The 14227-nt window shown below is 37.7% G+C and overlaps 1 protein-coding gene across 1 annotated transcript; it reads right to left on the reverse strand.

The window, feature by feature from the left end:
* Positions 1 to 3718: 3718 nt before the first annotated feature.
* Positions 3719 to 12321, reverse strand: LOC110796594 (uncharacterized). Its single transcript, XM_022001653.2, has 3 exons — positions 11289 to 12321; positions 4215 to 4294; positions 3719 to 4116 (listed from the first exon to the last, which is right to left on the reverse strand). Exons 1-3 carry the CDS (start codon positions 12168 to 12170, stop codon positions 4023 to 4025), a joined length of 1056 nt encoding a protein of 351 aa, XP_021857345.1. The 5' UTR covers positions 12171 to 12321; the 3' UTR covers positions 3719 to 4022.
* Positions 12322 to 14227: the final 1906 nt, after the last annotated feature.

Here is a 14227-nt window from a genome sequence, read left to right on the forward strand (position 1 = left end):
TTTGTGAATTTTCCATTACTTTCCCTCTCTAAAAACCATTTTACAAAACCTTGTACGCACTTTATCTGTCCTCTTCACAATTTTTAAATTCAAAAACATGAAACTCTGATGAATATATACCCGCAAAAAGGAGAGAAAAGAACAGAGCATCAAATAAAAACTTGAAAAACAGAGCTGAAAATAAAAGAGCCTTCATTTTTCTTTTGTTCAACGGCAATAGTTATTTTGTTTTACGGAATTTAATGAAACACGCGCATTTTATGTTTAATGTCTGTCATTTTGATCCCAGTGCACCGTGTGCATGGTGCACACGCATGTACCATCAAATTTGCGGGGATGGCTACCCTTGCCCACAAGTGTGCCTTTCATGATTTTGTTATCAGCAACATCGGCGCCATGTATACCGCCATCATATCTTAACAGCGGTCCCTCTCATTTCGTCCCAGCTCGATGATCTAGGCTTGTACTATTGTCGCTCGACTTCGCACTACCCTTGTTGGGTACATCCTTAGCAACCATGTCGGTGGAGATTTCAAATGAGTTTATGGCCTATTGGGAGACGGAATTCATTTCAAATTCTAGATTTCGCCCAAACCCTTTGTTCGGGAAATCAAATAATTGGTATTTGTATTTGGACCAAATCTTGACAATAACTAATTGGGCCTGAAAATTAGAGATTTCAAATTCCATCTCAATTCCTGAAATGAAGCATGTGTAAGACTTGAACCCGCGACCTCATGTTTGAATAAACCATTGAGGTATAACACATGACATGCTATCATAAAAAAGTACTAATAAATATAATAAAAAGGGAATTGGTAATAAAATTTTCAAATGAGAATAATATAAACGTTACTAGTAACGGTTTTTTCATGAAATACCCCCGAGCTTTACAAAAACGCACCAAATACCCTCGCGTGTTTCGATTCACATAATATACCCCTATTTATCCGTATTGTTCATGAGATGCACCTAACAGTTAACGGCGTTAGTCTACCGTTAGTGGAGTTTTACTATTTTGCCCTTAATTGTGTTATGACCCCCATTTACTTACCTTCCCTTTGGCAGAAACTCAAAAAAAAAAAATCTCATATTCTTCTATTTCTCTCTCCTCTCCCCTGTTCTTCAAGCTTCAACCTACTCGAAACCCAGTAATTCTGGGTAGATCCGTCCGATCTCATATTTTTTTATTTCTCTCTCCTCGCCGGCGGAGGCCGATCTCTGGTCGCCGGCAGTGATCCGGAGGATCACTTAAATCAGATGCTGATGGTGGTCGACTTGGCTTCGCGGAGGGTGGTCGTTTTCCGGTGGCCGCATTGGGAAGGTTGTCGATTCTCCGGTGGCGCGGAAGTTTCGTGGCGGTGTGTTGGCTGGGAGGGGGTTGTTGATGGCTGCGACAGTAGGGTGGTGGTTGCTGATGGATGCGACGGGGGTGGTGGAATCTGGGTGGTCTTTCGCATCCACGGATAGGTTTGCTGGCGCGGGTGGTTGCTCTTGTGTTGGCTGGGTCGGGTATTTTAGCCCAGCTCGATCCACCACTTGAGTTTCTGTGACATTAAGCAAATACTAAACTGCTCCCAGATCTCCCTTGAACTTGTAGCAACTCCGTACACAAGCTCGTGTCCTCAAGAATCCCAAACCAAATTTTTTATGGAATTCTCAACGGACTCCCGCGCTGAAAGAAAAGTTCCATTCCCCACAGGTTCATGGTTCGGTCCTCTCCAAACTTCAATCTGTTCCTTCATAAGCGTAACTGGGATACATGGCACCAAGTCCTGATAAAAAATTTGGTGACAAACAACCAGAGATTCAGAGGAATTAACTAATCTGTCATTTGAAAAATTGGTTGTTGCCATTATTTTGTTGGTGTAGACTGTAGAGTGTACTTAGATGTTGCTGACTTGCTGGTATAGTACTTGGGACCCATTTGTTTCATAAATATTGAAGTGGTAAAATTGGGAACTTGACATGGAATTTGATCGGTAGCATTGCAACTGATTTGGTGGAGTTTTGGGAAAGAGCTATAAGATTAGGATTGACGACAGGTAGCTCCTATAAGTTTAAAAGGTTAATACGAATGAAGTAAATCATTCATTCTAAGCGCCTGACCTGTAAATACTACACCAAAAAATCGCACTGATTTGGTGGTGGAGTTTTAAACTTGACTAATGCACTGATCGATATGTACACCAACAATATAATTCAATTCAATCAATTTCTTATTGGATTTGTTGTTTGATCATTTCAATTTTCTTTGATTATTACTTCTATTTTTGTTTTATGTTTAACTTTTAGGTTGATTAATTTGATTAATTAGGTGAACAATTTGTGGAAATCAAATTCTGCAGTTTAAAACCAGTTTGAGTATTTTGTGCAACTTAGTTTCCAAATAGGTGTATATTGTGCAATAGGTTTATAAATAGGGGTATTCTGTGAATTATAAACACGACTTAACGGAGGACTAACGGAAGGTCGGTTTAGGGGTATTTGGTGCAAACTTGGAAAAAAAATAGGGGTATATTATGTGAATCGAAACACGCGAGGGTATTTGGTGCGTTTTTGCAAACCTCGGGGGTATTTCATGAAAAAACCGTACTAGTAAATGCTTATAGCCTAATCAACTTCATCTCAATTTTATGCTCGATTGTAACTTGAATCTCTTTCCTACAATCTCCTTTCTCTCTTTTCAATTTCATGCTTTCATATATAGTGTCTCCTATTTTCCCTTGTTCTTGATTCATTGGTTATGGATTTCATTGTAAAGGTTTAACCTCCAATCCATAATTGTTGCAAATAAATTGAATATGATGTCGAATATCTTTTCAATTTGATTAAAAAAATTAACCAAAGTTAGAAGAAAGTAGCTCGAATTCATAAATTCAAGGTGGAAGTGGTAAGCGAAGGTGGTGGGCAGAGGTGGTGCGTGGAGGTGGTGGGAAGATGTTGGATAGATGCAGTGAACGTGGAATGGTGGATGGACGAAAATGGTGGGCGGTAGTTAGGGATGTTAAAAAATACTCGACCCGCAATATCTAACCCGTTGATTCGATAAGGAAAACCGGGTATTAAAAAAAAATCCCAAATTAGCTCATGGGTCGTTCTTTTATACCCGCGGGTACTTGAATACCCGTTACTATTATATACTAATGTATGTTATTAGAAAAAATGAAATTTTGGCATAATAGTACATACTTTACTCTCCCGGCCGCATCTTTATAAATCTCCTTCCCACAATCACTAATCTTACTTAAATCAACAAATCATCACTCAATTACTATTCTTCATGTAAGTATTAACTCTTCTATCTGTCCATCTTCGGTCATAGTTGTTAGAGATGGTTGTAGGTAAAAGTTTTCTTGGAAGTTGGTGTGAGATATAGCGTTGGACTCATCGTATCTCAATTATCGCAGCCATGTTCGTAAACTTGTATGTATGGATCCAACACACAAGCAAACATGTAAGTTGGACTTAATTTCACGAAATCCACTATTAGTTGGTTAAGTCTAAACATGTAAGTTGTTTTATAGCGAAGCCCATGTTCGTCGGCGACATCAATTACAACACTACTTTACACGGTTTTTCAATTGTGATCGAATTTGTGCCAAACGCCTGATTTGAAATTCTTGTCCATGCAAACATAGGATTTCTAATGAAATTCCGGTTTCCAAACAGACCATTGAGCAATCAAGAACATAGAGGAAATATCCCCTTCCAAGAATTTAGCAAGAAAAACCAGATCCTTCCTCAGTTCAATGGTCGACCACTTAATTGGCGGCAGGCTAACTATTATGTCAAACTAGAAACACAATGCAACAAACCAAAAGACCAGAAGAGAAGGACCAACTTCACCAGTTCAAAACTTCTGAAAAATAACCACTGGTCTACAATAATATGACAAATGGATGGCATGATTATCCGAGAAATAGTCCAGCCACTTCACCAAATATCGTTCATGGCTTAACAAAAGGATTATCAATTGGTGTGTTTCACGAAGAAGGAAATAAATGTTCCCAGTTCAGCACTTAAAGTCCAAAGCCAAAGATTGCTCGTATCCTTTGAAAGATGAGATCTCGCCAGCCTCTTTCTGTGTTCTCCACAACAGTTCCATTCCCATATCTGCATCAGATTGAAGACCGTTAATCTATCTAAAATCAGAAGACATTGTACGTACAAGTAAAAGAATAAGGAGTATAGTGACCCTAACTACAACCAACCTGTCTTCTTCAGGAACATCAGTCTGAACCAATTTAACGACAGTGACGCCTGATTCCGGCTCCTCGAATATCAGTTTGACCTGAACAAATCGAATATAATGAGACTACAGAAGAACTATACTTAAAAGGACAACAGAAACCATAAAAAACACAACAGGTCCCCGTAGCAAAGGTATTTCCAGACACTGTTGATTTTTCCACAAACATGTCGTAGTTGTTGCAGGATGCTATTATTATATGCTATTATACCTGTTACTCCCTTCAAAGTACCTCAACTGAACTAATATGCAGATCAACACATAGATGATAAATCAGTTTCAGACTTCAGTAATGAACAATCAACCCCCCCTTCACAGAAATGAATACTACACATAATCGAACTACTCTGATTACTCTAACTACAGTTGAGCAACTAAACTTTGAATTCATAACTTGTCCCTATAAAAAAGGCTTTCACCATTGCTTTGTCCAGATGAACATGACTCCTTGGGCGAATATTTAAGTCAGGGAAGCTCTGTACTGATTAATAATTTCCCTAGGATAGTTCATGACTTATCCCACCTCAAACTTTCACAAGCGGATAATACTGCATACCATTGCATAAAGCATACCATTGCAAGATTCATTTTCTTGTACGAATCAACGTCCCACGCTACTACTCCCATCTCCTACGATATATTTTGGCGGGTAACAGCTAGTGGATCATCATTACTTATTAGTGTGCATTTTTCTTAGTGCTTATTTGGTTGATATGGGAAATAACTCCCCATAGGAACTTGTATTTCATGGGAATTAATATTCCACATCAAATTCCAAGGTATTTCTTGAACTTGTTCGGTTGACATCTTAGTTTTAAAAAGCACGCCCAAGGCTTCGGCTGAATGTCCTGGCGCCTAGCCATGACATGCTCAGACACCCTCCAAAAGGCGCACGCTCAAGGAGCAGCGCTTTACGCGCCTAACGGTATAAGGCTCCAATTGTTGACTAGCACTATTTTTTAAAAAGAAAGACCAAAATTACGAGACTTTAATAGCTCCCTAACCGTTAGAATTTACTATATTAAAAAGAAAAGAGAGAACGGAGTTCCCTTAGTCTACTATCACCCGCCGCTCCTCCTCCCTCTCTCTCCCTCTCAAACCCTAGCTTCCTCTAGTGAATTTTGAAGGTGCTTCCATCAATTTTACCGGTGGAAAGCCCCAATATATTATTTTGTTGGTCATTCCTTTAATTTTGTTTGTCTTTAGGTTATAATAATGCTTCCTCCTTGTGCGAGGACCTTTCCTCCCTTGAAAAACAGGGCTTTTCTTTTCCTTCGAGGAAATTTGTTTCTTAGGTTATTTTGTAGATCCATGTGTATTAGGGAAGAATATTACTGGTTGAACATCAAGAACGTCAAGATGAAGATCAGGTTTCAATTGCTAACATCAGGCATTAAAGATATTGAGTTATCTAAAGTCGATTATGGTTGTAATAGTACAATATCAAAGAAGCGGTTCCGAAACGTGCATACTAGTAAATTGAATCAAGAATTTCATATTGATGTTTTAGATTATAGGTTATTTAGGGCTAATTATTATTGTAGATGCAGTATGGTGATTTATTAATGATAATTTTTCTATTCCCTTCCAACAAAAAAAAAGAGAGAACACCATAAATTTTTCAATACTTTCCTTATCTCTTTGAGCGAGAGGTCATGTAATTTCTCTATTTTCTGTTTAGAGTAATTGTTTTATATATGGTATGGCACACTTTTTTTAAGAATCTAAATAAATATCCAAGGACTCAAAAGGTACTCAAAATTTCCTCAATCCACTTTTTGTTTGTTTTTTTCCCTAACTAGAGCTTTTGATTATACTGTAATTACCATTTTACCTTTGTGACAACAAGTAATACTATTTTGATTATTTTTTTCAGAAAATAAATACCAACAAAAGTTAAAAACATTGTGCACCTTGCGTATGAAAGGCGCGCTCCTTCATTGTGCGCCTCCGCCTCCATCTTTTAAAAGTAAGGTACTTGACATGAAGGAAAATACAAATCATGGGATTTCTGAGTTAGCTAGGGGGGAATGGATTATTAAAAATACCCAGAGGAATTTCCAATTACATGGAATTCATAATTCCTACATTTCCACAAGTTGTTGTCAATCTAACAACTCCCACATGTCCAAATTCTCATGATTTTCAAACTCCACCATTTTTTTGGTCAATTAAACAAGCACATAGTGTCCTATAAAGCAGGCAGAGTTGAAGTCTTTTAAATTGGAGCTTCTCCCTTACTACAACTCCCTCTCAGTCTGGACCTGCACAACGATCTATTCTGCTTAAACCGCTTTACCCATTATAAACTGCGTTGTAATGCTTTTGTGATTGGTAATCTCATCAAGAGAATACTAATACTCCCACATTCTTTGTGAGGTTTCGTTTATGCTTTACTACTCAAATAACTTCCAATGTCGCCTTGTAGTTTTTTTTAGTGGTTAGCTTATCTAACTCAATTCTTGTCGATAATGGATTGTGGACGGCAGGAAAGGTCCGAGTATGATCCTATTTTAACATAAAGTACATGGCCTGAACAGAATGCACTTATTTTAACGAAGATTTTAAATTAACTAGGTGATCCCTCTAAAGTTTCTACTTTCATGTCTTCACAGCAAAAGTCTTGACCTATATTGGTTTTCCTTCTCTGGTTCCAGCTCAATGAGGAAGCCTTCTAATGCTTACCCACTTTCAAAGAGTTGCTCATGGCAGGTCAGTTTCTGGTATTTGGTATTCTAAGTCACTTGGGATAAGGTCTCCCCACAAAAAGGTGTAAACAGTTGCAGGAAGATGATGAAGCACAAAATCAAATGCTTTACAATCTACATGTTAAATTTAACGAATGTTTTGAAGGATAGTGTGTTAACAATTAGCACCAATTCATCTACATTCTACAATAAATTTAATATTCCCAAGGTCCAGTTCTCCAGCAGTTTCAATCAAGTACACAATTTGTAAGGTCAACAGGTCTATGTTTATTTTGCTCATGTATGGGAGTGACCTGTTGGAGAAGCCCATTCTTGTTCCAATTTATTAAAACATTATTTTCTTGGTATGAATATATTTTTGTACTTCGTACATAAACTTTGGAAATGAATCTTGGACAATGACTTATGGTTATAGTAGTACTTCCTCCGTCCCTTAATACTCGTCTCGCTTTAAAATCGTCCTTTCATACTCGCCCCGTTTCTATAAATGGCATACTCTTACTAATATTATTTCCTTTCTCTCACTTCATCAAGGACCCATTTATTTTCCTACTTTCTAAAAAAGCATTAAAAAATTCAACCCCCAACTCATCCTCAAAAAAGTTACATTTCTCACTAACTATATTAAAAAAGTATTCCACTAACAACTACCACCTAATAAATTAATATATGTTACTCAGACACGGGTGTCAGTGTCGTGTCAGACACGGGTGTCAGAGTATCCGACACTCTCATCCAAATTTTTGTAGACACTTCGACACGGTCAAAGGAGTGTCTTGACTAGATTTTTAGACACGGTTACCATATAAAGTGTCGGAAAAAATTTCTAAAAGTAAACATTAAAAATAATAATGATATGGTAATCCATATTATGTATTTAATAGGCTAAGGTAAAAGTCTTTGTATAAGAAAGATAAAAGTCTTATCTAGGAAAGGTGAATGGTGTAAAAAAATAAAAAAATAAAATACGAAATACTAAAAAAAGGCCCACTTTCTACAGAACTTTAAAAACCAAAAAAAGCCCTCAAAAAGATAAAAGATTCCCCCACTCTTAATAAAAGATGAAGGGTTGTACAGAACTTTAATAAATAAATAAATAAAAATATATATCAAAAAAGTTAATAAAAGATGAAGGGTTGGACCACAACCCACTTTCTGACTTTCTGTTTTCTTCATTCTCTCTCCTCAACCGTTCTTTCTCTTTTCTTTCTTCTCTTTCTTCTTTCTCTCCTGTACCCCTATTTCAGCCATTTTTTCCGGCCGATTCGCCTCACCAAGGAGATCAAAAGCCCATTATTTTTTCGATAAAGTTCAGATCTACAACAAAGAGAAAGAGTTCGACACCTGATTTTTGGATTCTTTTCCGACACCGGTGTCGACACCTCCCCGGACACGTGTCGAGTGTCGTGTCGCGGGTCGGGTCGTGTCGACACCGACACCCACCGCCAGACGCCGTGTCGGAGTAACATAGAAATTAATATTATTATCATTACCCCATTGCCTCAAAGAGGCTCCCGCAAGAAGCGGGGTAATAGGGGTCGGACGTACGCAACCTTACCCTTGCAATTGTAGAGAGGTTGTTTCTAATTGACCCAGAAGCGATAACGGGATGACAACGGGACGACCATCTTCTACTTCATGGAAAGGAAGCGAAGAGATTTAATAGCCATTTAAATTGCTTAAAACCTTGTGCCGACCTGATATAATGGAACCAAGTCAATAGCAGAAGCATAAGAGATGAGCAAGGCAATACAATGTCTTTTGGCATTGCTGGAAAACTTTTGACTACCTAGAGTCCTAAGAGTCCCTGAAGTAGCCTTATGTTTGCTCCATGTTTCCACAAATTGCCCCTTGCAAATACTTTAGTCGTGGCTATATGTCTTTGGACCTGTCCTACTCCAACTCTAACTATCAACCAAAACTCATCAATAAACATTAAACCTGTAATCAACACTTTAGCAAAAGGAGCTAAACATCTGAAGAACGTCCTGACAAGATACCATGTATAAGCTTTAGCTTACCCCTGCTCATCAAGATCTAAACTCCTTTACTCAAAGGTTGAAACTTTTCTCATACTATGCCAACTATGGTAGTAGTGTTTTGTTTATCAGTCACAGTCCTAAAGAATAGCAATCTACCAAGTAAAGTACATCTAACTCATAAACATCAACACCACCTTGTCCACAACTCCAAAATTTTTGGCATACACTAGCAGTTCACTTAAAACCTCTTATTACCTACCATCACAGTCGCCCAACTTAACAATTTTATCGAGACATACTCCACTGATTTTCAAACTATTGTTGAAATTATCAAACAGGGAATACAAATGCAAATGAGCCGAGACTCTCAATAAACTACTCGGGTTCGAGCTGGATTAAAGCTCGTTCATGTTCGTTTATTTAATAAATGAGTCGAGCTTGAAGAACTTTTGAAACTCATTTAATAAACGAGCTTGAACATGAATATACGCATGCTTGTTCATATAAGTTCATGAACAACTCATATATTTATGTTCATGAACAAGCTCGTCTATTTGTGTTCATAATCATATTTTCCATACATAATTATTTTATTATAGATAAAATTCGTATTTTCACTTTTAACCTCCAAAAAATATATATCATAGAATAAAAATATTTTGAATTTAAAAGGTGAAATTAATGCACATTCAAAATTGTATTTTCAAATGATTGAACTCTAAATCGCAAAGCTCCTTTAAAGAAAAAAGCTCGTTTATAAATTTGACTCGATTAATAACAACACGCTCATGAACCGTTCACGAACACAAAATCTCTTAAATGAATCAAGCTTAAACAGATTTTTGAACTCGATTGAAAGCTGGCTCCTTAGTTTCAAAACGCGCGAAGCGCACTGAAGAGCAAAAGGGCCCTGGAGCTTAAGCACAAAGCGCACGCTTTTCGTAGGCGAAGCGCACCCGGAAAGAAATAATAAATTTTCAAAAGTTCAGAAAATATGGAAAGAAAAGATGAAAATAGAAAGAGAAATCAAAACTATGAAAGAAAAATTCAGCATCCAACGGGAAAAATTCGTCGAGAAGGCTAGAGAAATCAGGCTACGGGAGAAAATTGCACTAGGGTTTTCAAAAACTTCCCAAATATTCGCTTTTAAAAAAAATCACGTGATACTTTAAAAAAGAATATTAGAGTCACGTGGCTTTATTTTTTATAAAAAGAAGGATCTGATGTTCCTAGACTACAGGAAGCGCAGAAGCACCGACGCGCTAAGAAGCGCGCGCTTCTTGTATGTCGCTAGAAGCGTTTTGTTGTGAGCTTCTGGGCTTTCGAGCTTTAAGCGCGCTTTTTAAAACTGAGGCTGGCTCGAGCTCGCCTAAATTAAATGAACATGAACACGAATGGGGTAGTACACGGTTGGGCTCATTTACGCCCATAATTACACTCCCTACCAAAAAAAACCAAACTAAAGAACCACTTCCTCCAAATCTCTAAAAGATAACTTACACAAATTAAATTCCAAGCACCAAATTACCCTACTTAGACTTACTCGTGTCGTTACTATAAGCCTTTTGGGTTTATGTTACATTCTTACTATGAATCAAAACAATCAATTTGGGAAACCGAGCCGATGCCTTCAAGAAATCAACAATTGGGCAATTGAACTAGAACTTTAACCCGCTTATTAAGAACTAAAAGACCTTTACTAAGGAGGAAACATTTCTAGTAGAATGGTTGTGGTGCTTGTCTGAATAAAGTCTCCCACTAAAGGGGAAAAATAGCCATCTAAACTCCAAAGTTGTATAGTCAATAGCCAAATTTTTCGAGATTTACTCTACTGATATGTAGATTTTGAGTATCAAACAACTGTAGCGGTTGTAAAAAGAAAAAGTTATCAAACAACAAAATTCCATATAATATAGTTCAGTATTCAGCATGATTCCCTCCAATGTCCTACCCGCCAATTTGAATCTCATATAGAAAAACTGCGCAACAACTATAAAAACTAGTAAACCACTTCCAATCAACCAAAATTGTACTAGTAGCTCCAAATATCACAGCAAATCCAAGCTCAATATAAATCAAACGACAACTATAATAACAAGCAGCATCAAGTCTTCAATTCCTCATCCTCTAATCAAAAACTTTTATCATATAATAGTGATCCTAACCGCCTGTTCAAATTCCACATCTAAAAAGCAAACAACACCAACTAACGAAACCAAATTCCAATCATCAGTTCCAAATGCCGTGAAAATCAAACATCAACTAGCAACCACAATAAATCAAACAATTCAGATTTAAGCATTAAAAAATTATCCTGGAAAAGTTGCAGATTAAGATTGAAATTACCGTAGAGAAAACACCATCAGGCCAATTCCCAAACCTCCATTTCTGTAAAATCAGCTTCCCTTCCTGCAACTCCACATTAGTCCCGGTGACGGACCCGTCAAAAATACTAAAGTCTCCTCCCACCTCCCTACTAATCTTAGCATTACTTTGTGTAAAACCCTTCCACCTATTATCATCCATCATTATCTCATACAAATCCCCCGCCCTACACCTAAACCTCTCACTCAATTTTATCGTCTTATACCCCTTCTTCTCCTCACTCTTCTTCACCTCCTTCTTCACCTCCACAGCTGCCGAACCCACTGTCTTATTTTCCCCGCCGGAACCCTCAGCTGCCGCCTTAGTGCCAACCTTCTTAACCTCAAGTTCTTCCTTACACGGCCCACCTCTCGCCATACTCTCAACATACTCCCTCACCTTCTCCAACACCACCGCCTTACCCTTTGCCATAAACGCATCTTTGATCCTCTTCCCGACCGGACCCTCGTCCTCGAACGAAACCCTAACTTCCGGGTCCTCATCCGCATTCTCATCCGACAAATACGGGATCTCAACTTTACCATTCGATTTCAAAATTGAATTTCCAGATTCATCCTTCACTTCCCCCTCCCAAGAGAGCGTCATTGAAAGCTCGTATCCGGGAATGATCTTTCCCTTTCGGATATTGACATACGCTTCTCCTTCGAGCTTGTCGAGTTTGTTGATTTTGAGGAAGAGGTTTCCTTCCCCCGACAGGACGGTGAGGGAAGAGAGAGAATCTGAGAGTTTGTCTTTAGACCATCCGAGGCAATCTGTTTCTGCCCAGTGCCAATTGTGGACGTTTGTGCCGTCGGGTCGGTCTTGGACTATCCACCGCTTGTCTCCTTCGCCGTACTTCGCCATTGTTGTTACAGAGAAAATTTAGAGAGATGAACTGATGGTTGTCAAGGAGGGAGAGAAAAGATATGGGAGTTTGATTTGGGGCGGAGGCGAGGAAAAGAAAAAGAGTGAAGGTGCTTCTGGAGGGTTCCGATTAAACAAAGAACACTCTAGAACGTTGAGGGCTTTTTTGATTTTTCCCTTTCTTTTAAATGAAGGGAATAAAACGGTGGTACCGTGGTAAGAGTCTCAGACCTTGTTCTTTAGAACTGAGTTTAACATAATACTACTGATATAAATAATAAATAATAAATAATAAATAAATAATAAATAGAAATTAATAATTAATTATTTATTCACTAGTTAATTACAGAATAATAATATAAAATATTAATTAATATTAAAAATTAATAACTATAGAATAAATAATTAATAATTAATTAATAATTAATATCTAAATAATAAATAATAATAATCTGTAATTAATCTAATATATATATATATATATATATATATATATAAAGGAGAGTTTTTTCAAGAGATTTCATACCAAGAGGTTTCATACCGCCAAATTGGAAAGTTCAGTCACAAAATCAAATATTAAATATATTTTAAAGTATCAAATGTTAATTAAATATTATTTAGATCTAGAAAGACTAAAATTGAATTAACGATAAATATTACTCCATAGAATCATTGAGAATGTCAAATACGTAATATTTTAATTAATATTAAATATATATTAATAATACGGATTTTTCATGAAATACCCCCGAATTTTCGCGTAATTCACCAAATGCCCCTCGACTTTCAGAAATACATAAAATACCCCTATTTCAATACTTATTACACGAAATACCCTTATGACGTCATCAACCCTAATTAACCCAATTAACCCACCCATTAACCCATTTTTCCCCTAATTACTTTTTCGTTTCTCTCACCCCCTTCCTCTTCCCTTCCTTCCATGGAAGTTACTTTGCTGCTACTCTGCCCTTCGTCTTCGTCGAACCCGCAGCCCAGAAACGACCAAATCACCTCCTCCAAACGATGGCGCCGCCGGTAATTTCGCCGCTAATCAGAACTTCCGTTGAGTTCACCGAGTCGAACTCACAGCAGAGGTGAATCACTCGATTGAACGATTCCGACCATTTTTCTTCAATCCTTTGCATTTTCTTCCAAAAAGAAACCCCACAAACTACCAAATCGTTCGAATTTGATTTTCTGTCAAAACGTAATCCCACAAACTACCAACAAATTCTAAACGAACTTCCCAGCTTTACCCAGAATTCACATTAATTAAAATCCAATTAAACACAAAGCTAACCCAAATTTCAAAATTGCGAAAACAGTAAAGAGGAGAAGAGGGTATACTATTGTTCCTATGATTAATCATCTCTAATGATGTTGTCAATAGAGGGTGATGAACTATATATCATCTACCATAACATGATCGACGGAAGAGATTCCTTCCTGCTGCTGTTGTTGGGCTGCTGCTACGGCTGGTTCAAGAGGGTTTCCATGTCCCGCATCCTAGTCCTGGGAACGCAAGTGAGAAGAAATATGGAATGAATTAAGAGAAAATTGAAGAGATTCAGAGAAAAAATGAAACGGTGGCAAGGTGGTGGAGGAATCTGGGTTGCTTGATTCGTGAATCGGGGTTGTTTGATGTTTGAGGGGTATTTTAATAGCAGTGGTGGTGGTTGTTACGGTGGCAGGAGGAGGAGATTTTGAGGGGTTAATTGAAGAAGGAAGGGGAAGAGACCAGTGAGTTAATGGAAGAAGGAAGGGAGAGAGAAAAGAAAAAGAAATTGGTGGGTTGGTGGGTTAATGGGTGGGTCAATGGGTGGGTTGTTAGTGGGTGGGTTAATTAGGGGTGTTAATTAGGGATTAGGTACTTTAATTACACGTTAAGGGGTTGATTATGGGGTTGATGACGTCATTAAGTATATTTGGTGTATTTAGTTTTGAAATAGGGGTATTTCGTGTAATAAGTATTGAAACAGGGGTATTTTATGTATTTCTGAAAGTCGAGGGGCATTTGGTGAATTACGCAAAAATTCGGGGGTATTTCATGAAAA

This window comes from Spinacia oleracea, chromosome 3 (genome assembly GCF_020520425.1).
Source record: "Spinacia oleracea cultivar Varoflay chromosome 3, BTI_SOV_V1, whole genome shotgun sequence".
NCBI lineage: Eukaryota > Viridiplantae > Streptophyta > Magnoliopsida > Caryophyllales > Amaranthaceae > Spinacia > Spinacia oleracea.

Excerpts from the sequence above, each read along its gene's own strand:
- LOC110796594 (XM_022001653.2), bottom strand. The coding sequence starts at position 12,170 with ATGGCGAAGTACGGCGAAGGAGACAAGCGGTGGATAGTCCAAGACCGA. Across the intron at positions 4,295-11,288 it reads CTGATGGTGTTTTCTCTACG|GTCAAACTGATATTCGAGGA; the intron begins GTAATTTCAATC and ends CGATTTGTTCAG. Across the intron at positions 4,117-4,214 it reads GATGTTCCTGAAGAAGACAG|ATATGGGAATGGAACTGTTG; the intron begins GTTGGTTGTAGT and ends AATCTGATGCAG.